The sequence below is a fragment of the Otolemur garnettii genome, unplaced genomic scaffold (genome assembly GCF_000181295.1).
Source record: "Otolemur garnettii isolate 467f Iridium unplaced genomic scaffold, OtoGar3 scaffold00071, whole genome shotgun sequence".
In the NCBI taxonomy this organism is placed as follows: domain Eukaryota; kingdom Metazoa; phylum Chordata; class Mammalia; order Primates; family Galagidae; genus Otolemur; species Otolemur garnettii.
The window spans coordinates 7,587,964-7,614,515 of NW_003852466.1; the positions used below are offsets into that span (position 1 = coordinate 7,587,964).

The 26,552-nt window shown below is 36.3% G+C and overlaps 1 protein-coding gene across 6 annotated transcripts in view; it reads left to right on the forward strand.

The window, feature by feature from the left end:
• Positions 1-26,552, forward strand: part of RB1CC1 (RB1 inducible coiled-coil 1) — a 101,197-nt gene that overhangs the window by 45,292 nt on the left and 29,353 nt on the right. For all 6 annotated transcript variants that reach the window (XM_023515398.1, XM_023515400.1, XM_023515401.1 and 3 more), the window contains exons 6-15: positions 296-498; positions 2,164-2,590; positions 10,523-10,693; positions 14,122-14,306; positions 14,540-14,726; positions 14,810-14,891; positions 15,166-15,227; positions 16,243-16,346; positions 17,410-17,536; positions 17,626-19,520. In XM_023515398.1, the coding sequence (XP_023371166.1) occupies positions 296-498; positions 2,164-2,590; positions 10,523-10,693; positions 14,122-14,306; positions 14,540-14,726; positions 14,810-14,891; positions 15,166-15,227; positions 16,243-16,346; positions 17,410-17,536; positions 17,626-19,520 (3,443 nt within the window). The remainder of the gene's footprint in view (positions 1-295; positions 499-2,163; positions 2,591-10,522; positions 10,694-14,121; positions 14,307-14,539; positions 14,727-14,809; positions 14,892-15,165; positions 15,228-16,242; positions 16,347-17,409; positions 17,537-17,625; positions 19,521-26,552) is intronic.

Genomic DNA, 26,552 nt, shown 5'->3' on the forward strand with positions numbered 1-26,552 from the left:
CGTCAGTAACTAGTCAAATCTTTGGAACCCCCACTTCTCTGTTCCTGGGGGTACCTTCTTATGGAATTATCTTAGGATACCTGCTCAGAAACACCTCAGAATTCATAACCTGTGATATCCTCAGGTTCTTTGTTATAGGCATGACTAATGAGGTAAATTGAAAGTCTTTTAGAAACACTTTTTTAAAATGTGTTTAGAATGTATGCATTTATGCACACTTATTCATACACATGCAAACATATGCACACAGACCATTGCTACATTTCATTTACTTTTCTTTTCTTTTTTAATATAGGAAATGTATGAAGTTGCCAAGAAACTTTGTTCTTTTTGTGAAGGTCTTGTCCACGATGAACATCTTCAGCACCAAGGCTGGGCTGCAATAATGGCCAATCTGGAAGACTGTTCAAATTCATACCAAAAGCTACTTTTCAAGTTTGAAAGTATTTATTCAAATTATCTACAGTCCATAGAAGACATCAAGTTAAAACTTACTCAGTATGTTTGCCATTAAAATGGATAATAAGTTGTTTATTTATAATGCCTTTTACATTTATCATAGTTCTAGTCACTGTAAGTTTGTTTTCATAGGCCATATATTTATTATAACAGAAGTTTATTTTTTGAGCCTTTGTAATTGTGCTTTATAGATGTGGTTTTCATAGATTGTATAATTTTTAAATTACAGTTTTATTTAACAGGTATTTTGCGAGTTTCCCACTTTTTTCCCTTGGGTTTTATTTATGAAAAAAGCTCAAAATAACTTGGCTTATTATCTCTTGCACAAGATAGAAATGACAAAAATTTGCAAAAGTTTTCAAACATTGGACAATCAAGGAAAATTTTAAGATCCCTTTTAAATACTGCCATCCTAATACTGGTTTAATTAGGTAAAAAAAGCTCTTGTGTTCTCACTCTTGTTTGAGATGGCATTCTAGGTCTTTGCTTTGGAGTACATGTAATAAATACATCCTGGTCCTTTTTTAAAAAGGCTTTATATAAAGTAAAAATATAATGATAATTCAGTAGGAATAGAACCTTTATTGTGTGTGTGCATGTGCTTTTAATGGGGTAGGGTGGGGTTTTGTGGGTATTTTTTTAAATTATTAGAGTTTAGAAGCAGGTAGCAGGGTTTTTTTATTTTTCTCTTTCCTTTCATTTTTTTCTTATTTTATTCAGGTAGCCTCTTTAATTCAGGCTTCTCTTACTTTGTGTTATGAATGTTAGATAGAATTTAGCCTTAAGTTGAAAATTGAAGAAATCTTTGGAGGAAAGAAAATGATTAAGGCTAGAAAATCTTTTTAAAGTTTGTGATAACTTTCTGAAGTAACTTTTTTGAGGAGTTCTATTGGTTATGTCAGTTTAATGCAGGATCTAGCATTGATTTATGTATGGTTTTATAGAAAATAAATCATCAAGATTTTATAAAGTGAATCTGTCAATTTTCTTCTGTGATGAATACAAGTTATCTATTGAGATTATTTTTATATTCTTTCAGTATGTCAGATACATTTGATTAGCTTAAGGACAAAGGGTCCTGTTATGATGAATCCTTTTTGTAAATTTATTTTTTATTTTTGTTTTTTGAGGCACAGTCTCATTTTGTCACCATTGTTAGGGTGCTGTAGCATCATAGCTCACGGCAACCTCAAACTCCTGGGCTTAAGCAATTCTCTTGCCTCAGCCTCCCACAACTCCTGGCTATTTTTAGAGACGAGGTCTCGCTCTGTCTCACTCTAGCTAAGGCTGGTCTGGAACCTATGAGCTCAGGCAGTCCACTCGCCTTGGCCTTCCAAGTGCTGGGATTACAAGCGTGAGCCACTGCACCCAGCCTGTAAATTAGAGTTTCTTAAACTTTAAGATTTGATAAAAGCCATGTTCCCTTGCTTTGTGTAATTTACTTTAAGATTTGATAAAAGCCAAGTATTCACTTGTTAGTATAATTTAGTGATTTAGACTGATAATTTAATGTGTTAGAAGTATTCTCTCTCTGTTATTCTCAGCTTCTTTTAGTGAACTACTGGCTCATAGTCTAGTTTTTGTATGTATAATACAATAAAGTGGTGATGAGATTTGCGTATGATAATTACATGTGATTTTGTTCAAACTTGCTAATCCCTAACTTGAGCAATCTCATTACTGACAGATGTTTTGTCTTTTAAGTTTAGGAACTGCGGTTTCAGTAATGGCCAAGATTCCACTGTTGGAGTGCCTAACCAGACATAGTTACAGGGAATGTTTGGAAAGACTGGATTCATTACCTGAACACGAAAGCTCAGAAAAAGCTGAGATGAAAAGATCCACTGAACTGGTGCTCTCTCCTGATATGCCTACAACAACTAACAAATCTTTATTAACCTCACTTCACAAGTCAGTGGAACATGTAGCCCAAGATACCACAGATGCTGCAAGTGGCAAAGAAATTAGGGAATCTTGTCAAAGTACTGTTCAGCAGGATGAAAACTTGGTAGATGCTAAAGACAGTGATCTACCTTTTTTCAATGTTTCTTTGTTAGACTGGATAAATGTTCAAGATAGACCTAATGATGTGGAATCTTTGGTCAGGAAGTGCTTTGATTCTATGAGCAGGGTAAGTTATGCTAATTTGCTATTTCACATGTCATTTTAACTTCTTTATATTACTTAGAAATTTTAAATACTGCACTTACCTGAAATCTTTAAAATTTAAAAATAGACATGGTGTGTTTATTTGCCTTTAATAATCACAGTAAGCTTGTATTTTGCATTAAGATCTCCTCTCCACATACTTGAAAAACTTTCAAACCTGAGGAATAAATACTTCTTCATATCTATTACATAAACTGATACAGAGTCTTTGAAGCCAGGAGGGAAGCATTTGGGGCACAAATTTCAATGATACAGAAATATTAAATAATGTCTTAAAAACTGTTGTTGTTGAAAGGGCACTGAGTTGGAAAAGCATTAGTCTTTGTTTACAGAAAGTACATTCATTAGGGTTCTTGGAAATCAGTACTTTTCTTGTTTAAGTTATACAATGTGCTAGAATGAAAACCTTAAAAAAGTTCATGATTCTTCTCTTACTATCCAATTTCTTGATGACATCCTGTAGGGTAGGCATTTTATGCAGTTAAGACTTGTTGGACAGGGCAGGGAAGTACATAACATGTTGTGTCAAGATTACTGACAAAAATGAATGAAAGCTGGTGTTCCTGCTTAAAGTATTGACATTTTAGTAACCTAAAAATTCTATTTATGATTATATATAATCAACATGATGGTGGCCAGAAAAATTGAAGTCCATTTTTTATAATTAAGCTGTGCCAAAAGTCAAAACAGGGTTGTGGAACCTGAGATTGGCATAGTATTTGCATATTTATTGTGAAATCTAGCAGGCACTAGGTTTTATTCACATTTTGTGACAAGAAGAAAGAAACAATGATTCTCTTCCGTCTTAATAATGAAAATACACAAGTATTTGTACCTTCAAAAAACAGAAGTTGGTTATACTGTTATTACTAAGAGATTGCTTTTGTTTCCTTTTCAGAGGTTAGTGGTTACTTCAATAGAACATAACAGCATCTGAAGTCTTTGTGATATTTTCCATGGCCATTGTATTGTGAAAGCCAAATGTAAACTTCATTTGGTTATACTTGTTTGTTACAAAATTAGTTAGCATGACTTAAAATAGTGTGTATAATGTAGCACTCATTAGTTACACGTGCCCATTAGATTTTTTTTTTTAATGTTAATTTCTGTAAGGCAGTGAAAGACCATTTTTGAAAAATTTGCTTTTATATTTTTGCCTTTATTTTGTAAAATATGTTCTGTGAATAGGATGTATTTTATAATAGATGATACTTTGCCATGAATTCTCTTTAGGATTAACATTTCCTCTTGCTATTTTTGAATAACCTGAATATGGGGGTTTGCTCTGATTAGAAATACTGCCTTTTTCTCTCAGATTTATTAATAGTTATTCAAAACAACTAACCTACTTGATATCTGATACCAGTAATACTGTTTGCTAATGAAACATTAATAAGAAAAATGTGCCAAGGCTCGGTTTTGTTCTATGAAAGATAATTCTGTTTAAAGCATCATTTTTGCAGTCTTATTCTAATCACAATAATATTTCTAACATGTATTTTCATCTGCCAAATTAAAGTATCTTTCTCATGAAATTAGTCAAGACAGATATTTTTGGAATTTAGACTTTGAGATCGCATTTATTTGTTATCTCTGTCATCTATTGTAAGTCACTTAACAATTTTGAATGCTAAATTTTGTTATTTCTGTGTACTAACAGATACTAGTTTTCTTGCTTATTTAGTTCTTCCCCGAATTTTGACCTATCAGAAAAACTTCAGGATTGTTGCTGCAGTTTTGTAGACTCACATATTTTCTTAGATTTAAGCATGTTCTTGCTAGAATGACTTTTGGATAATCTATTTCAGATTACACTCCAAAAGGCAAACTGATTTGTGTTTCTCATGAAAGAATGTATTTTGCAGCAGTTGGGTGTGAAATGCTTTGTAAATGTCAGTTATGCCTATTAATATCTAAAGTGTAGTTTTACTTTGTTTTCTGTCTGGATGATCTGCGCGTTACTGAAAGTGGGGTGTTAAAGTCCCCTGATTACTGTATTTCATTCTCTCTCTCCCTTTAGGTCTATTAATGTTTGCTTATAAATTTGAGTTAGGTACATTGATATTTATAATTGTCCTACTCAGTTGACCCTTTTAGCATTATCTAGTGACCTTCCTGTCTTTATATAAAAAGTCTTTGATTTGTAGTTTATCTGAATCTGGATCCTCCTGCTTTTTCTTGGTTTCCAGTGTATAGAATATCTTTTTACACCCATTTACTGTCAATCTGTGTGTGTCTTGATAGATTAAAACGTGTTTCTTGAAAGCAGCATATAGTTGGGTCTTGTTTCTTTATTTGTTCAGCCTCTCTATGCCTTTTAATTGGAGATTTGAGACTATTTACATTCCGTGTTATTGGTAACAATGGACTTATAACTGCCATTTTATTGTTTGTTTTCTGGTTTTGAGACTGTTCTCTTTCATCCTTACTGTCTTCTTTTGTAGGTGAATATCACTGGTGGTAATTTGTACTTTGCTATTTTTCAAGTTTGGTGAATCTGTTATAGGTTTTTGTGCTGTGGTTACTATGAGGCTTACAAAAAACATTTTATGGATTTAAGTTATTTCAAAGAGATAACTTACCTTAGAACACAAAAGAATACAGACAAAGTCAAAACACAAAAGTCCTACACTTGACTCCTTCCCACACTTTGACTCTTAGTTGGTCTCAGTTTACATATTTGTGAATTAACTGTCTTGTAAAAGGTTGAGGAAGCTATTATTATTTTTGATAGATTTGTCTTTTGGGCTTTATACTAGAATTATAGGTCACAAGTACAGTAATTGTATCACAAGTACAGTAATGTAGATTCTGTGTTAGTCTATTTACTTAATTTTACCAGTGGATTTTATACTTTGAAACGTTTTCATGTGCACATTAGTGTTTTTTTCTTTAAGATTGAAGATCTCAGGCTCGGCGCCTATAGCTCAACCGGCTAAGGCGCCAGCCACGTACAACTAAGGTGGCGGGTTCGAATCCCCAGCCCGGACCCGCCAAACACCAATGACGGCTGCAACCAAAAAAAAGCCGGGCGTTGTGGCGGGCGCCTGTGGTCCCAGCTACTTGGGAGGCGGAGGCAAGAGACTCGCTTGAGCCCAGGAGTTGGAGGTTGCTGTGAGCTGTAATGCCACGGCACTCTACCCAGAGGGACAGCTTGAGGCTCTGTCTCAAAAAAAAAAAAAAAGATTGAAGATCTCCCTTTAGCCTTGCTGGGAAGCTGGGTCTGGCAGTGACCCTCTACTTCTGTCTGTGAAAGACTTCATCTTGCCTTCATATTGAATGACTGGACACAGTACTGAATGTTTGGACACAGTATTCCTGGGTTGCAGGGGTGGGGGATTGTTTGTTTGTGTGTTTTCCTTTGAACATTTGGAAAATGTTGTTGCACTCCTTTCCAATCCGTAGGATTTGGGTTGATTAAGTCTGTTGCCAGATTAATTGGAATTTGTATTTTACTTGCTTTTTTTCTCGCTCTGCTTTTAGGATGTTTTCTTTGTCCCTTGACCTTTACAAATTTGGTTATTAAATGCCTTGGGATAGCCTTGTGGGTTAAATCTGCTTGATGTTCTAAGATTTTCCTATACTCAGATATTTATATCTTTCTCATGTTTTCAAGTGTTCTGTGACTTTGTTTGGTAAGCTTTCATCCCTTACTCTGGTTTTGCTCCCTCATCAATACCAGTATTTCTCAGTTTTGATCTTATGTGGTAATTTTCTGTGTCTTATAAGTGGTCTTTGTTTCTTCTTACTCTTTTCTTTGTTCTCGTCTGTGTATTAGGTTTGTTTGTTTGAGACAAGTCTTACTATGTCACCCTCGGTAGAGTGCCGTGGCATGACAGCTCACAGTAACCTCAAACTCTTGGGCTTAAGTGATTCTCTTGCCTCAGCCTCCCAAGTAGCTGGGACTACAGGCACCCACCACAATGCCTGGCTATTTTTTTTTGTTGTTGCAGTTATCGTTGTTGTTTTAGCTGGCCTGGGCTGGATTTGAACCCACTAGCCTCATTGTATGTGGCAGGCGCCCTGCCTACTGAGCTACAGGTGCCGCCTCATCTGTGTATTTCAAATAGCCACTTTGTGGTTTTTCACACTTCACTGATTGTTTTCTTTGTGTGGTTCATTCTGTTGTTCAGAGGCTCAGGGGTACCTAACCTTTTTTCCTTTCTGCCACACATTAAAAGAAAAAGAATTGTCTTGGGGCACACATTAAACACATAAACACTAAAGAAAGCTGATAGGTTAAAGAAAAGGGCCCTGCATGGTTTTTGCAATATCCGACACTACAAATCAGCAAAGTAGTTGTCAAATTATCTGCATACTGCCCATGGGCCACAGGTTGGACACCCCAGCATTTATTTCTTAGTTCAGCTGATACGCTTCCTGGTTCCAAGATTTCTGTTAGATTTATTTCAATTTCTCCTTGTTAAACTTCTGATAAATTTCTGGATTGCTTTCTTATGTTATCTTGGAGATCACTGAGTTTCCATAAAACCACTGTTTTGAATTCTTGGTCATAGAGCTCACAAATTGCCATCTCATGAGGATCAGTCGCTGGATTTTTGCTTTCTCCTTTTGAGAAGGTCATGGTTCCTTGTTTGCTGTTTTTTCTTGTGGGTTACTTCTGTTTTTGCATTGAAGTTATTGATCCCACTTTCCTCTGTCTAGCTTTTGTTGGTTTTTCCTGAATATATTTACTTAGGGCCTCTCCACCGCTAGGCTGCTGCTCCCTTTTTGGCTCTGGGTTGCATCTTCAGCCCACGTTCACCCTGGCGTTAGCAAAGGTCAGAGCACTGCCTGTCCCAAATGGGCCAGGTCCCAGAAGGCTCATCCCAACATTGCAGGATAACCAGGCACTTCGTGCCGAGGGAACCTGGGGAACGGACCACAGCTGCTCTTACTTTGGTGTCTCGTTTGGCCAAGACACAAAGCAGTTTCCTGGATGGGGATGGTAGTGCCACCTCCCCCCACCCCACTGTGTTCACCTGTCCACCCAGATACTTGTCCCTTCAGGCAGCCACAATGCTACCTGTGGTTTAAGGCAAAGGTAAGGCTCCTGCCATTGAGCCCCGAAAGATGGGGAGGTTTGTTGACCACCTCAGTTTTACTTCTTCCAGTGTAGGAACCATGAGATGCAGGGAGGTTTCCAGCAGGGTTGGTGCCTGGCAGATGGAGGGAGGAGGATTGTGGATGTGGAAGTCTGGTTCTCATACGGTCTGCTCTTAGTTTTCCCACTTCTCTGAGGCTCTGGGAACTTTCCCCTCCTCATACTTTTTTAAAATTGTTTTTTATTAAATTATAACTTGGTACATTGATGCACTTATGGGGTTCAGGGTACTGCTTCAATATCCCTCCTCGTACTTGAACTCTGGGTTTTTACTAGTGAAAAAGTTAGTGCTGAATATTTGTTTCTGCTTTTTTGTGGGAAATAGAAGCCACCTTGCTTCTACATCACCTTTTTGGATTAGGAGATGTCCCATTCAGTTCCCTTTTGTATGGTATGTTTTTTCTATCTTTTTCATTTTATCTCTCTATATCATATTTAAAGTGAGTATTTTGTAGAGAATATCTAGTTGGGGATTCTTTATGGTTTGTTTTTAAATCTTAAACAACAGTCTCCTTTAGTTGCTATGTTTAGTTCATTTAAAGTTAGTGTAATTATTGATACAGTTGGATTCAGTCTATTATTTTATTTCATTTTTTACTTAGAGATGGTTTCTCACTATGTTGCCCACACTGGAGTGCAGTGCTATGCACAGGCATTAGCATAGCACACTGCAGCCTTGAACTCCTAGACTTAAGACAGTCCTCCCACTTCAGTCTTTATTAATTTAATTCCTCTCTTTGTTGCTGGAGAAGATCTCAGTGGGGTGCGTGTATTTGGTTTTTTGGTTGTGATGGGGACCTGGGAGACAGAAGCCAGCTTGCCTCTACACCACTATTTTAGAACCAGAACTCTCTGACAGTTAATAATTGGAAATGTGTCCACTGAGCTTATTTCTAAACTGGCCAAACACCTCCAATAATTTATTGAACTTTAGTATTTCTTTAGGGCAGTTTATGATCTTAAGGAATGCTATTGCTTGCTTTGTAGGTTTGAAGGTGGGATGATGGAGAATGGGAAGTGTAAAAAACTTTTATTTTTTACTTTCTTCTCAAACCTAACAAAACCATTAGTCATAGTAGTGTTAAAGAAAGTACAAGAGTAATAATTATTGTGACATTAAGTATTAATTATTTATAACAGGGTAAATAATTATTAGTATGATTCTGTGGTTCAAATATAGTATCTACTATCCAAAACAGGAGTATCCAACCTTTTTTTTTTTTCTCTGCCACTCAGTGGAATAATAAGAGTTGTCATGGGCCACACATTAAATATACAAATGTTAAGGAAAGCTGGTTAACAAAACAAACATCTGTGCGTACTTTCAAGGATATGCAACATCACAGATAAGCAGATTGCCCTCACAAAATCAGCATGCAGACCACAAGTTAGACACCCCTGAAATGCACCCCTGAAACGTTTATTCAATGACATTATATGGAAACTTCAATATTCATCACCTGTGGACAAATGTGATAAAATATAAGCTTAATAAGATTTTAGGGAGCCCTGTTAGGTGAACTGTATCCAGTGAATCTTAAAACACTCTTCTGTGTTTGTCAGTGCAGTTATATTGTACTTCAGTTACTATGAAATACAAAAACATCATATTCAAGAGTGTGGGGTGTTTTTCTTTTGTCTTCATTTAATCATTGCTCTGTTAAGTTTTAAGTGTACTTGTAATGTTCAAAACTTGAACCAAATTTAGTCATCTTCAGCTTTTTATAACCCTAATAATTTATGAACAGATTTTCATTTGCATAGTACTCTGGAATGGAAATATGTGCACATTGGGACTCCGTCACCCAAAATGGAGAAAATAGAAAAATGTTTTCTCTTCAAGTGTTAAAAGGCAATTCAGCTTGAAAAACGAGATGCCTGGAAAGATGTAGTTAGTTTATTGGATGTTATTTGTGGAGAGAAGCAAGCCATGTGGGGGTTTAATTAGAAGCACCATAGTAAGTCAGTAATAGAAGACAGCATGGTTGGTATCCACATGTGAATACTGTCAAGCAGACAAGAACATGGCTTGAAAATTTGTGAGGCAGATTAGGGATTGAAAAAGGTTGGAAATCTTTAAAGAAATCACATAGAGAAGAGTAAAAGTGGGCTGAAGACAAAGTTTTACTCGTACACCTATATTTAAAGATTAGACAGAGGAAAAAGAGCCAGTGAGCGATGCTGTGAAGCAGTCAGTAGAGGTGATCTACTGTGCTGAATGTCCTGAAGCCTGAAGGGAAGCAAGGTCATTCATTATCTTTGGCCGAGTAGTTTTTGGGGAGAAATGCAGACAGAGTCAGCTAGTATAACATACCCGTCCAAAGGAAAGAGAATGGTGTTGAACATTTTTGTAGGTTCTGTGAATTCTAGCAAATTTATAGAATTAAAGCAAGGGAACAGGAGAGGTGTCTTAGTTGACCCAGCATGCTCCTTGAGATAGAGACTGAAAATTAAGGAGTTTCATCTTCCTCCAAGAGGGAAGTTTGCCAAAAGTTATGTTTAATAGAGAAGTTGGGTTGATAAGAGAATGACATTATGCTGTACTTTGTATGACTTTCTAGCATATTTAGTATTATATCATAGTTGATATTTATCCTACTTTCTAGCCTATTTAGCATTGTATAGTTGATATTTATTCTGATCTTAACCTTGTGAAAGTACCTAACAGATTTTTCATGCTTTTCTTTTTCTGTATATATTATTTTCTCTGAAACTAGCAAAATAGTGTGAAATATATCTTAAAACTATTTGCTAAAAGTTTTTTTCATTATGTGTTTCCTGGTCATTTAGCTCGATCCAAGAATTATTCGACCATTTATAGCAGAGTGCCGTCAAACTATTGCCAAACTTGATAATCAGAATATGAAGGCCATTAAAGGGCTCGAAGATCGTCTGTACGCCCTAGACCAGATGATTGCCAGCTGTGGCCGGCTGGTGAATGAACAGAAAGAGCTCGCTCAGGTATCTACAATCAGACTTCTCTTTGGAAAAAGAATTTGTGGTTTGTCTATTTAAGTGTTTTATGTGCAATATCACTTTGGTATATACCATGTTTTTATTTCATCCTTGAATATAGTTAATACAATAGTATTGTTTATATGTAATAATAAATGAATGTTCTTAACAATTGAGTTTCTTAAAGTAAAGTTCAAGGTACTTTAAATAAACCATAAAAGTCCTACTTGCAGCTGGGAAAAATAATCAATATTTTAAAATATGTTAACAGCATATAATAAAAATTCAAATGCCTCCTGCTCTCCCATCAAAAAAGAAAAAAGGATATGAAAATTTATAAGGACAGAAATGTGAAATCTTAATGAATTTACTAATAATCAGATTTTAGGTCAAATTTAATGCAGCGTTACAAGAATTCTGCTGTCAAAGTAGGTTTATAACCAAAGGAAGCCTGGACATTTCCCCACAGATCAAAGTCTTTAATTCGTTACTTCTTCTCTTCTACACAGCCTGACAAGTACTATGGCAAAATAGCTGGTAGCCAAATTGTTGAGTTTCATAATCAGATGCTAACACACAGTTTTCTAGTATAACTTTCTCCTGCCAGTATTTCCCTCTAAAATGTGCTCTTTTGTTAGAACTTAAGAATATATTCTCAATATTAACTTTATTTTTAAGAAATAAAGACTGTGCATCCTTGATCTCATCAAGATCCATAAATTAGAATGGCATCTAGTATTATATTTACTTTTACTGATTATTTTCTCTTTTGAAAATCTTTTTAAATCACCTTGATTTCTTGAGGATATTTTTGCTGGTACACGTGGAGTTCTAAGTTGTTTGCTGTTTACTTTCAGTGCTTTCTCTACCTTTAGTTTTATTTTTAGTGGTCGTACTCTGGTGTGACAAGATGTGACAGTCTTTTTATTTACCCTGCGTTGGGCTTATAGTGCTTCTTGAGTTTGTGATTTAATGACTATATCATTTGGAGAAATTCCTGGAGAGATTGTGCTTTTGCTTTGCTTCCTTTTGTCTCTCCTTCACTGATCCCAGGTTCATATGTGTTAGACCTTTCATTTACATTTGCTTCCTATATTTTCTAACCTTTTATTTTTTGAGACAGAGTCATACTACGTTGCTCTGGGTAGAGTGCTAGTGCTGTGGCGTCACAGCTCACAGTAACCTTAAGGTCTTTGGCTTAAGCGATTTGCTTGCCTCAGCCTCTCAAATAGTTGGGACTGTAGGTACCCACTACAACACCTGGCCATTTTTTTTGGTTGCAGTTGTCATTGTTGTTTGGGAGGCCCGAGCTGGATTCAGACCTGCCAGCTGTGGTTATGTGGCCGCTGAGCTACAGGTGCCAAGCCTATTTTCTATCCTTTCACGTCTCTGTTTCATTATAGATATCTCTGATTCTTTCTAGCAGTGACTAGTTATAGTTAGTTGTTTATTGATTTCTTATTTTTGTTTAATTTTCAGCTCTACAGTTTCAATTTGCTTGTTTTGTTTATATGGTTTTAAATTTGCAGCTATTATTTTCAGTCTTAGCCATCTGTCATCTCTTTGATCACACATTAACTTAAAAGTCTTCCTCTATTAACTCTATTATCTGTGCCCGTGCATTTGTTTATAATTTATATTGTTTCTTATAGTTTTTATTCCTTTGATCTTGCCTTTTCATGTGCTTATTTTTAATAATCAAAAGCAAATAAATATTGTGAGGCCTAGGATAACATCTAGAAAGAATTATTTACTTTTGGCATGTGCTAGGGACTATTACAATCTTAAATTATGTAATCCAGTTTCAGAAATGTAGATGAAGGGAGATTGGTCTGTGAAGGCCAGTCTACTCAATTGTATGATGTAGCTTTTTGGGATAAGAATGTGTATGTTTTCCATTGGCTCTGGTGTTTAATTTTTATTTCCTAGCTCTACAGAAGTATGAGGAACTGCTTACTATTTATTTTTAGCTTTAGTCTTCTTCAGGAATCAAAAGTCTCTGAGGCAAAGCATTCCTAATTGCTTACTTTCCCTCTCTTGGTTTCCTTCTCCTAGATCCTGGCCCCTTCATTGTGCCTGACTCCTATATTGCTGTGCTAGATATACCAAACCTAAATCCACTGTGAGATTGGTCAGCATTAAAGGGTCGTGGCATTAGGAAGGTTCAGAACCACTGCTATAGACAGAACCGTATTCCTGATCTTTGGCTTCTTCTCCAGTGTTCTCTTTTTTAACCTTCCATAAAGCAAATCAAACAAAATTCATTTAACCATGCTTCTTTTGATGGTCATTTAGTTTGTTTCACTTTTTTCTTATTACAAATACTGTTTGAATATCCCACTATATTTATCTTTACATTTGAGACAGTCTCATACTGTCACCCTCGGTAGAGTGCTGTGGTGTCACAGCTCACAGCAACCTCAAACTCTCCTGGGCTTAAGTGATTTTCTTGCCTCAGCCTCCCAAGTAGCTGGGACTACTGGCGCCTGCCACACACCTGGCTATTTTTTTGGTTGCAGTTGTTGTTTAGCAGGCCCAGGATGGGCTCAAACTCACTGTCTTCAGTGTATGTGGCCGGAGCCCTACTCACTGAGCTACTGGTGCTGAGCCATAGTATTTCTTTAGATATAATCTCCAGTGATGGAATTATAGAACTAAGGTTTCTGTGCATTGTAAATATTTATTAATAATGTTACAATACCTTTCATTTTAAAGCAAAATCAGCCAATATTGCCAGAAAATAATAAGTGTAATTTTTACTTAATATTTGCTCTGTATTTCCTCTGAATTTTCATTTGCCAAATTTTCCTTATCTTAATATTTCTAAAGAATTTATATCATCTGGGTAATTTTTTGCATATTTTAAGTTATGCAGATATTATGTCTCTCTTCTGAATTTATACAGATTTTAGTACAGAAATTTTAAATTTAGGGCCAGTCAGGGTGGCTCATGCCTATAATCCTAGCACTCTGGGAGGCCAAGGTGGGTGGATTGCTTGAGCTCAGGAATTCAAGACCAGCCTAACCAAGAGAGAAACTTGTCTCTACTAAAAATAGAAAAACTAGCTGGACATAGTGGTACATGCCTATAGTCACAGCTACTGAGAAGGCTGAGGCAGGAGGATTGCCTGGGTACAAGTGATTGAGGTTATTTTGAGTTGTGAGACGCCATGGTACTCTACCAAGGGTGACAGAGTGAGACTCTGTCTGAAAAAAAAGGAAAAAGAAGAAAAGATTGAAACAAACTCTGATGAGCATTAATTTTTTTTTTAATTCTGTCTTGTGCTATGATTACATTTAGAAAAATAGGGGATATTAAAATCTTATTTGAAAACTGAACAGTTTGTGTTTAACATAATGAGTTTTCCTCTTTAGTGAATATTCGTGTCTTTCATGAAACAAAGTAATGTTTTTTAAAATATTTTTTCTCAAAGGGATTTTTAGCTAATCAGATGAGAGCTGAAAATTTGAAGGATGCATCTGTATTACCTGATTTGTGCCTGAGTCATGCAAATCAGTTGATGATTATGTTGCAGAATCATAGAAAACTGTTAGATATTAAACAGAAGTGTACCACTGCCAAACAGGAACTAGCAAATAACCTACATGTCAGACTGAAGTAAGTGATTCTTGTATAACTATTTTGGGGTTTTTAGAGTAGTTGTTGATGGTTATTTCTCCTAAGTGATGGGTAATTTTCACACACCCAATATTTCAAATATTAAAATATTTGATTGATTAGCTTACTATTTTGATAGACACTTGTGTGTGTTAATTTCCTTAGTTTAACTAGTAAGGAGTTATTTTAGCAAACTTTACTGAATGTTGACAATAATGGGTTTCATTCTATAGGTGGTGTTGCTTCGTAATGCTTCATGCTGATCAAGATGGAGAGAAATTACAAGCTTTGCTCCGCCTCGTAATAGAGCTATTAGAAAGAGTCAAAATTGTTGAAGCTCTTAGTACAGTTCCTCAGATGTACTGCTTAGCTGTTGTTGAGGTTGTAAGGAGAAAAATGTTCATAAAACACTACAGGGAGGTATGCAAGTATATTCTATTTTAATTATGCATGAACTTGAATGAAGTGGTGTATGTTGTTTACCATAAGCTTTCCTCTTCTAGTGGGCTGGTGCTTTAGTGAAAGATGGAAAACGATTATACGAAGCAGAAAAATCAAAAAGGGAATCCTTTGGGAAGTTATTTAGTGAGTATTCTTCATTAATAACTTTATTTACCTATTTAAAGAAAATAATGTTTTATCCTATATTCTTGAATTACCTGTAGCATAAAGCATGTATTAATATATATACTATTAAATACTAAAGTCTAAGAAAATATTTTTTTAAAGAGTTTAATCCATTCTTAAATTTTAAATTAGAAGCATTGTCAAACTGTAATTTACTTTTTCAGAAACTAGAGATAATTTTTTGCTTTAAATAAAGTTCTAAAATAACCATATTGTTAATTTCTTTATACAGGGAAGTCTTTTTTAAGAAACCGTCTGTTTAGGGGACTGGACTCCTGGCCCCCTTCCTTTTGTGTATGTATTTATTTTCTAAGCATGGTTAAATGTCATATGTTTTAAAACCTTTTATCCAAAAGTAGAGGCATTTGTTAGAAACTCACAAAAATTGTTGTTTTTTTAAAAATCAACATAAAAATGCTTGGGCTTAAAAAGCCAGTTGTAAATCTTCACTGGAATTAAACCATGAAATGTTATTAGTTTGCTAATATTTCTTACATGGGGGAGGAAACATTTTCAGAATCAAAGCAGTTTGGGAGCTGCTGGTATTTTTTTTCTTCTTAGGTAATTCTGCTTAAGTGTTAAACATGTTTATGTATTGTAGGAATTTCTTAGGAATTTAAATGAGTACTTTTTTAATATCTGAGAACGAATGATGTACTAGAAAGGGTTTCCCATACTCATTTATCCTAGAGCACTTTTTTGTGAAGAGCATTTTTACAGCTCCATATCTGCTTGAATAATAATTTAAAATAATTAAAGTTAAAAGGCATTATTTTTGGCATTTTTATAAGGAAAGAAATAGGGTTAACATTTTTTAAGGAGGCTGAAATTGATTTAAAGTTTGTATTTTGGAAAATGTAGTGGAAAGATCAAGGAGAGAGGCACAAGGAAGGAAGTGTTATGTGGAAGAAGTTATTTTTGGACCTTGTTAAAGCCAGAAGGCATGCTAACAGGTAATAGTAATAGATGCAGGGCTTGAGAGGCCATGCTGTAAGTCGTGGAGACCTTTTGGAATAGCCTCTCTAATGAAACAAATGGTTTTATTTAATGTTGATGGGGATACTGGAATCCCCATAAAATGATGCTAGAAACAGACAGCTCATGTCCTAATCAGTCTGCTGAAAGTGCAGAAAAAGAGAATACCATGTCTTCATTGAATGATAGTTTATTTTTTATTCTGTTTCTTTGGTTTGACTAGATCATTTGAAGTATTTTTGCATATTGGTTATAGTGAATACAATTGTGGTAAAAACAGTATATAAATTTATCTTATATTTTCTGGTTAAATTTTTTTGGGGGGGGCGTGTAGACTCAGAAGCCTCGAAAATTCGACTGTGAACTTCCAGATATTTCGTTAAAAGATTTACAGTTTCTGCAATCATTTTGTCCTTCGGAAGTTCAACCATTCCTCAGGTAAATGTCATTAGTATTTTTAACTTAACTTGCATTATAACCTTAGATGTTTTTATGATTCTGGAGCTGTATAAAGTAGCACTATTAGTCTTAAGAGGTGGCAGTGATATAGAGAAATGTTATATGATAGACTGGCTCTGTGATTGCTTTCAGGAAATTTCTGATAGGATAAAAAATGAAAATAACCTCAGTAATATAGCAAGGCTTCATCTTTAAAAAACATTTTTTTAACTAAAAAAAATGAAGATAAAGTAGAAGTCTTATGCTTTATATGTAGTTGTTTTGTTTTTTTTTTTTTATCCTAGGAGTTACTGCTATTGGGAATTTTTTTCTTTCTTTCTTTTTTTTGAGACACAATCCCACTATGTTACCCTCAGTAGAGTGCTGTGGCATCACAGCTCAAAACAACCTCAAACTCTGGGGCTTAAGCGATTCTCTCACCTCAGCCTCCCAAGAAGGTGGAACTACAGGGACCTGTCAGAATGCCTGGCTATTTTTTGTTGCAGTTGTCATTGTTTTAGCTGGCCTAGGCTGGGTTGGAACCCGCCAACTTTGTAGCGGGTTCCAACCCCAATATGTAGCTGGTGCTGTCACCACTGTGCTATGGGTGCCGAGCCACCATTAGGAAATTTTTAAGATCGATTTGTTAATTATGAGGCAGACTTCATAACAAGACTTAACAAAATACTAAAGCACCACAGCAGTAGCCTAGCTCACAGCAACCTTAAACTCCTGGGTTCAAGCGATCCTCTTTCCTTAGCCTCCCAAATAGTTGGAACTATGAGTGTCCAACAACACCTGGCAAGTTTTTCCATTTTTAGTAGAAATGGGGTCTCACTCCTGTTCTGAACTCCTGAGCCCAAGCAATGCCTTGGCCTCCCAGAGTATTAGGATTATAGCATGAGCCACCACAGCTGCCCAACGGTGCTTAAGGCTTGACTGCAATAAATGTGAGTTCCCTAGGGAATTCATGTAGTTTTTGATGTGTTAAAATAATGGGTTGCAGTTATCAGTCTTTTTCATCAAGAAATCAGAAGTCTAACGTGATTATATTCTGTTTCAGGGTTCCCTTACTTTGTGACTTTGAACCTCTACACCAGCATGTACTTGCTCTACATAATTTGGTAAAAGCAGCACAAAGTTTGGATGAAATGTCACAGACCATTACAGATCTACTGAGTGAACAAAAGGCAAATTCAGTTTTTTCAAATTGTTCTCTTCATTAGTGTAAAGTGTGTGCGTTGCTATAATTCTTTCCACCTTTCTCTCTCTTCCTCAGGCATCTGTGAGTCAGACATCTCCCCAGGCGGCTTCTTCTCCAAGGATAGAAAGTGCAGCAGGAATCACAACTACTACCTCACCAAGGACTCCTCCTCCACTCACTGTTCAGGATCCCTTGTGTCCTGCGGTCTGTCCCCTAGAAGAATTATCTCCAGATAGCATTGATGCACATACATTTGATTTTGAAACTATCCCCCATCCCAACATAGAACAAACTATTCACCAAGTTTCTTTAGACTTGGATTCATTGGCAGAAAGTCCTGAATCAGATTTTATGTCTGCTGTGAATGAGTTTGTAATAGAAGAAAATTTATCATCTCCTAATCCTATAAGTGATCCACAAAGTCCAGAAATGATGGTGGAATCACTTTATTCATCCGTTATCAATGCAATAGACAGTAGGCGTATGCAGGATACAAATATATGTGGTAAAGAGAATTTTGGAGATGCTCTAAATGTCCAGTTGGAAAAATGTAGAGTTGTGGCCCAAGACACTCACTTCAGTATACAAAGCATCAAGGAAGACCTTTGCCACTTCAGAACATTTGTACAAAAAGAACAGGGTGATTTCTCAAATTCATTAAAATGCATAGCAGTAGAAATTAAAAACATTATTGAAAAAGTAAAATATTCTCTGGAAATAACACTAAAAGAAAAACATCAAAAAGAACTACAATCTTTAAAAAATGAATATGAAGATAAACTTAATGCTCTAATAAAGGAGAGTGAAGAAAATGAAAATAAAATTAAAAAATTAAAAAGAGACTTAATATGCCTTGAGGAGGTTTTACAAAATAAAGATAATGAATTTGCTTTGGTTAAACATGAAAAAGAAGCTGTCATCTGTCTCCAGAATGAAAAGGATCAGAAGTTGTTAGAGATGGAAAATTTAATGCACACTCAAAATTGTGAAATTAAGGAACTGAAGCAGTCACGAGAGATAGTGTTAGAAGACTTAAAGAAGCTCCATGTTGAAAATGATGAGAGGTTACAGTTGCTCAGGGTAGAGCTTCAGTCCTTAGAGCAGAGTCATCTAAAGGAATTGGAGGACACACTGCACACTAGGCACACACAGGAGTTTGAGAAAGTTATGACAGACCACAGAGTTTCTTTGGAGGAATTAAAAAAAGAAAATCAGGAAAAAATTAATCAAATACTAGAGTCTCATGCCACAGTTATCCAGGGAAAAGAAGAACAGCTGAAGGAATTAAAACTTAAGGTTTCTGATTTGTCAGACTTGAGATGCAAGTTAGAAGTGGAACTTGCACTGAAGGAAGCAGAAACTGATGAAATAAAGATTTTGCTGGAAGAAAGCCGAGCCCAGCAAAAGGAGACTTTGAAATCTCTTCTTGAACAAGAGACTGAAAATTTGAGAACAGAAATAAGTAAACTCAACCAAAAGATTGAGGATAATAATGAAAACTATCAGGTGGGCTTATCGGAGCTAAGAACTTTAATGACAATGGAGAAAGATCAGTGTATTTCAGAGTTAATTAGTCGACATGAAGAAGAGTCTAATATACTTAAGGCTGAATTAAACAAAGTAACATCTTTACATCAGCAAGCATTTGAAATAGAAAAAAACCTGAAAGAACAGATAATTGAACTGCAAAGTAAATTGGATTCAGAATTGAGTGCTCTTGAAAAACTAAAAGATGAAAAAATTACCCAACAAGAAGAGCAATATGAATCAATTATCCAGACCCTTAAGAAAGACAAAGAGAACTTGGTCATGAGCCAGGAACAAGAGAGAGAACAGTTAATTCAGAAGCTTAATTGTGAAAAAGATGAAGCAATTCAGACTGCCCTAAAAGAATTTAAGTTGGAGAGAGAAGTTGTTGAGAAAGAATTATTAGAAAAGGTTAAACATCTTGAGAATCAAATAGCAAAAAGGTAAGTATTAAGTTTAGTGTGTGATTATAATACTAAAATATTAGTAATTCAAGTGTGTGTGTGTGTAAGTAATCAGGGTACTTTGTTTTACTTATTTACCTCGTATAAATCTGCCAAGTGGGATATTTTCAGGAAGTAAGAACTTTTAAGTAGTGTATCTTGCCAAACATCATAAAAATGTCAAGTCATATAAATCCATTAGTGGCTTTTAAAAAATGATTTATAATTTTGAATTTTCAAAAATGATTTTGAAATGTTTTAAAGAATCTTTTTTTCTTTAATTTGTACATTGCTTTTTCTTGATTTGTTTGCATTTTTTCCTAAGTTCTTCGATTGAAATTTATTTTTGTTCTCTTTAGAATTAGTGTGTATATATTAAAAACTATAATGATTTTCTCTCTGTAACATTTAGCAAAGGCTATATCACAGGCTGGGAATGTGTAGCTATGTAGTGTTCCTCCTTATTATTTTCTTAATATTACAATTTCAATTATTAACCTGGGTTTGAAACATAATATTTTTAAATTTCAGAATGGATACTGTGGTTATGAGTTTGGTGTTTGTGCAATTTTTATTTTTTTACTATCTGATATTACTGCCTTTTTATCACAGTTGATGGTATTTCTAGTTTTTAAAAATTTATCAAGGGGGTTTATGATCCAATTAACAGTTTCTAGAACATAATACAGTTCTATCATTAGTTCTCCAAGTGAATATATTTATAGGTGCATACATTTCATGCCTTACCACTTAATCCCTGGGATTGTCTGATGTGTAATGCTTGTACGTTTAGTACAGCTAAACCTCTACTTCTGGTTTGAAAATAGAAGCTCTTTATGTATTCTAGGGGGGATTAGAAGGTATAATGGAGGAATTAGGGCTTGCGTGAACGTTTACAGATCTGGAGGAGTGGAGGTCAGCAGAGTCACTGCTAAAAGCTAGGAAAGATATATCAGAATCAGAGCTAAACAGTAGCAAAAGTGGTAAAAACAGATTATATTTAGGAACTATTACAGTAGGAAATTAGAGACCGCAAGGTAGAACTAAATTCTATTCAAAACACAACATGGACAAGTTGAGATTGTTATCCAAGGAGCCCAGGATAGAGGTCAGTGGATTGAAGTTACTAAGAGGAAACACGAGGAGTCTGGCTAAATTGACATATGAGGATTCTTGCTTAAGGCAGGCCGAGGTGGTTAGATACCAAGGGTGGGGGTGAGGAATTGGTTCTTTCTAAAGTGACTTAGTAAGAGTCTACAACTGGGCAATGCAGCCCCAAGAAGAACAGATGGCCAAGATCAAAGCCTAGAGAAGGCTAACTAATATTAAGTCAGAGAGTGTCTTTGTCAAGCTTTAAGTGCAATCTCAGGAAAACAGACTCTGAAGCCCCTACCAAAGCTGATGGTTCTCCATGGCTCACTGGGAAGTTATTGCAACATTCAAGCATCTCTTCAAAGCACCAATATTCTGGCTCACTCTCCAACCCAAAATGGCTAGTTCTCAGTTCTTTACAGGAAGCCTCTATGAAAGTGCATCTGGCTACAACTGCCTCTGGAAAATAAGCCTGGCCTTCCTTTTCTACCTTCTAAACCTTGCAGGTGTTCTTTTCATTGGCATATACGAAGCTGTACCAGGAGACCTGGGAAATGTAGAAAGAATTTCTGTATCTCAGTGTGTATGAGATCATAAATGAGGGGTGAGGCCAATGCCTGCAAGACCCTAGACAGTCAGCACTGTGTAAGCCATTTAAACCTCAGCAGTTAGACATTTATCTCTTTTCCTTATGTTAAATTTCCAAATAAAGACACTTATATTCTCTCTGATGTGATGCAACTTGTATTCCTCATATTACCTCAGATATTCTCACCCTGTCTTCAAAAGTTAAGACTCAAACTTGTGTCCCTCTGGTCTTCCTAATGTGAACATTTTGATGTTCATTCACGTTTGTGCTCTGTACAGTCACTGTCTCATATTCCGTAGGTGATGTTGAAATATAGCTTTATTTTATATGGTAGAGGGATTGGAGAAGGGAATAATGACAAAAGCGAGTACTATTCACAGGCTTAATTACTAGAGTCTTTACTTCTGTAACTAGCCTCACAATTCTAGGAGGCATTTACAGCTTTCGTCCATTACCTACTCCATTTTTTCCCTTAGCCAGTGGCTCTACTTATTTTAGTTCTTTACTTGATAGGCACTATTCTTATCTTTTTTTCTAAAGAGACTGTCATAAATGATACTCCCTATAATACAGCTGCTAGTGGCTTTTTTCCTCACTGGACATGACACTGCCAAAGAGACATCCCAGAAAGTCACACCTATATTTCAGTAACATTCCTCTCTGACCCTCACTGCACAGAACAACCAGTGATAATGAAGTTGAGTCATACCATTCCATAGAGCAGCCTACTTTCCCTGTTCATTCAGTTGCATGAGAAGTTTTAAGTGACCAATTGTAGTATAAGTGTCCAGTTCAGTGGGATATTGGTTGTATCTCCTGATAATGGAATTCTTTCTTAGGGAACTAAATCATCTAGCATGTCCCTAAATTGCAGCCATAAGAAGCAAAATTCATTAGGATAAATTCATTAGCAAAGTTCATTAGGATGATACAGTAGTTACTCCAATTTTCATCTTTGTGCCTCCAACCTATGTGTTCCAGCTATTGGGGAATTAGTATAGCATAGTTGTCTCTGATTCAGAGCTTGTAGTATTTTTGCTTTTCACTGTAGCCATGGGAAATGGCACCTATCTGCTACTATAACTGAGTGTTTAGTAAACTGGTCCCCAATTGTATCAGATCAGCTTACTTTAGGATTTGACATATGTGGAAAGTCCAGTGATTTCCACGGCCTTGACATCATCACTACGTATCTTTCATTGTAAATGAATCCCCTTGTTTAGAAGCAATTTTAGTGCTATGCCATAGCAGTGAATAAAGCATATTACACTTTTAGGAATGAATGCTTTGGTAGAGATAACTCTGCGAATGGAAGGTAAATATTTACAGAGAATACTAGACTGTTCTCGGATGTAGTCCAGTGTAAGCTGCCTGCCACCAACCAGGTGGATGTCTTATTCCCTGGAGAGCACTGCAGTATGGTTTCTTACTTGGTGTGTGGAAATCCATGTTGCTGAGCCCATGGGGAGTCGTGTGATTAGAGAAAGAAATTGATTAATAACCACCAAACTATGCAACTTGCCCATGTAATTACTAACTGGTTCTTCACATTTTGTGTCCTGTTGATGAGATTCCTCCATATTCCTCTTACACAAATCTCTTGCCACCAAGTTTTAATCTCGTTCTTTTCAGGTCTTCCACACTCCAGTAAGCCTTTGAGCTACTCTCTATGACAGGGTAACTCTGTACCCCTGACCATTTAGCCTTCTAGGTAACTTCAGATAAGTTGTTTGACATTGCCACTGGTAAGATTCACTTCACTACTCTTGCTCAAGGCTACTCATCCCTGCCGTGCTTTTGCCCCAGTATATTGTTTAGAATCACCAGGAAACCAGGACTGCCGATGATTTTCCTCATAAGCGAATGCCATAGATGGAGAAAAAAGGCAATATAGCAGGAACCTGTAGCTCTCTTACCTTCCTTGGCCCTTCAGCATTGATTTGATCTGAATCCTGTATATGATACATCAACCTAATGAAGTAATTCTGCTATGTATTCCCCAGTTCATGGCTTGATGTTTAGTCCTTTATGGTGGGCAGATTCAATCTCAGTTGTAATGTAGGAGTTCTTGGTTCAGTCTTTGACAAGGATGCAGTAGCAAGCTGTAAGCTATTTTGCAAAAAGACAATAATAGTTATCTACCCAAACCCTAGGGGTTTTGTAATTCTATAAGACTTGCCAAAGGCTCCATAAAACATGTGTTTCTTTTACAGACACTTTAAGCATCTGCTGGGACATACTGCCCGGGTATTAGAGCATGTTTAATCTCAACCTATAGCAAGGGAGTCTCTTTACTCTAGCCCCTACAAAGGTAGGCAGCCTTTTAAGTTTATTGATAAATGGCTCAGAAAAGCATGCCAAAAGTGCTGTATGTTTCCCCCCAATATTTTTGTTATGGTTGGGGATTCATTGAGGGTATGAGATACAAGGTTATGCTGATTGCATTAGTTAGGTGAAGTCCCTCCTATAATTGTGTCTTGCCCCCAAAAGGTGTGTCACACACCAAGACCCCACTCCCTCCGTTTTTCCTTTCCCCCAACCCCTTCCCTCCACTCTCTCTATTCTGCCCTTCCCCCACCCCCCATCATGTACTACGTCATTGATTGTCCTCATTATCAAGATTGAGTACATAGGATTCATGCTCCTCCATTCTTGTGAAGCTTTACTAAGAAAAATGTGTTCCATCCAATTCCATCCAGGTTAATACAACGAATGTAAAGTATCCATCTTTTTTAGTGGCTGAATAGTATTCCAGGGTGTACATATACCATAGTTTGTTAATCCATTCCTGGGTTGGTGGGCATTTAGGCTCTTTCCACATTTTGGCGATTGTTTCCCTCCCCCATCTGACTTTACAGGGGACATCTCTAATGACTGGCCCCTGCATTTTCATGGGTGTTATTGCCCCTTCCAGGTACATATGTGTTTTTCCTGAGTCCAGTTAGTAGCCACTCCCCATCAACACGTTGCATCAGGTGTACTGGATCAGTGAGATGTCCTGAGGAGTAGCAAGACAACCAGCATTCCTGCTAAAAATACTTGAGTTACATTATTCCAAAATTATCAAATACAAACAGTGAAATTGTTCATGTGGGTCAAGTGTTTTGTCCATGTCTACTAGGAGAAGACATATCCTACCTGGCTAGCCTCTAATAATTGGAGTCAAGATTTTTTCGTTCCTCCCAGCTGGATTTTAATAGTACTGAAGAGTTGGTATAATCCCCAAATCAGACAGTAAAAGTATACTACTGTCCACTTAGGTAACAACAGACTGCTTCTTGTGATGTACACCAAGGGTTGACAAACTGCAAGGTTCTATGGGAATCTGCTTGTTTTGTAAATGTAGCCTTTTGGGAAACAGCCATGCTTGTTCATTCACATGTTGTCTGTGAATGAACAGGCGGAGTTGAGTAGTTGTGATGGAGAGCAGCTGGATCTTCTGGGTAACATCTTCACTATCTTTTTCTTTAAAGTTTGTTGGTCCCTGTTCTGTACTAAAAAGAAAAAATGGGGGCTGGGGAGATCACCAGGTCTATTGACTTGTCAGGTAGTAGGGGCAGGGACAGACCTTGTTAATTTGATACAGCAAAGAAGACATATTTGAAACAAGGATTGAATTGTAACCGTCACTTGGTGCAATTTTTGATAATCCACTGCTCAGTCGCCATGTGTCTCCTGGACAGGACATGTTTATTCTGAATAAGAACATGATAATATACATATCTTTTGAAGTGTTGAAAGGAAAATAGTACTTTATATTCTTTATCATACCACTTTTTGTAAGTGTTGAATATATTCTTGTTTATTTTTCTATGTTGTTTTGTAGCCTTAAGAAGTGTTTCAAACATATCTGAATGTATAAAATAAGAGTAAATGCCCTACATGGTGTGATGCTGCATTATATATAAAACTGTGTGCATATATTAAAAAAAAAAGAACATGATAGAAATCTCCTCCTTTATCTCATGTGAAGTGAGAGATAGTTTTTAAGAAGCTTACTTATCCTTTTTTACCATAGAAAATTTCTCATTTCATGAGGAAGGGAACCAGCAAGGGATTCTGCCAGTTGCTTTTATGTCTCCTCCACCACAGATTCTAGATATGCAGGTTGAGTGTCCCAAATCCAAAATGCTCAAAAATTTAAAACTTTCTGAGCACCCTCATGATACACAAAGGAGGTTCAGGTTTCAGATTTTCATGTTTCATATGCTCAGTTGGTATGTCTGATACAAATATCCCAAATCTGAAATACTTGAGGTCCCAAACATTTTTGAATATGTATCTGTCTGTGGTGAGGGACCCATTGGGCCTAGCTCACCCAAGTACCAGTGATCTTTTCCTGGAGACCATGGTGACATTAGGATCCTTACAGACAAATATCTAGTATTCTCTCAAAAATCTAGAAAATGGCCACAAATCTCTTTGGCAGTGTAGTTGGTTACTGGCTGGTGTCTCATAATTGGGTGAAGGGTATGATTCTCTTGCTTTAAGTTAGATCTCTGAATATTAGATGTGAAGTGTTTTTTTTTTTTTTTAAGGTTTTTCCTTTAAGTTTTAATAAAGCCTTTAATTGGTGCATTCTATTAGGGACCCGCGGGCAACCTCTGTGAAAGATTTTTCTGGGTCAAACCTTCTCTGATTAAGTCTGGCTCTGTGACCTATAATGTCTCTGATGGTGGAGTGCCGCTAATTGGCATCTGCTGCTCCAGAATGCTGTCATTTCCATTGAATTGATTGATCTCAGGGCCTCATCTCCTTTTGCTGTCCCTGTCCTGCAGAGCACCATTATAGAGCCTTTGAGGCCTATGAAAGCCTCGGTAAAGGGAAATTCTCAGGACCTCTCAGAAATGTGCATATTAAATGCCTTCAGATGCCTTGTAGACTGATGGGCCAGTAAAGTTGTTCTCCATAGGGCCAAGGAGTAGAAATTTTAGGATTTGTAGGTCACATGCAGTCTTAGTCATTTTCTCTGTGCACATATGTGTTACCATCCTTTAAATATGTAAAGGCTAAGAGCAGTGGTTCTCTAACATTTTTACACCCTCAGAAATCTGAGGACTCCAAACTATCAGTATTCTCTGTACTGAAAAATTGAAACTAAGAAATATAAGATATTTAGTTATTTAAAAATAATCCATTACATGTTAGTATAAATAAGATTTAATCTTTAAGCCCTTTTTAAGATGAAAACTAGTAAGAAGAACGGTATTGTTTGATATATTGGAGATTTGTTTGGTTTAACAAATTCTCATACCTGCTTTTATGTTCTGTTGCAATATGTTTTGATTAAAGTATATGAAAAAATGCAGCCTTGCACTAAGGTAACTCGAAAAATAGGAATGTTTAGAGGA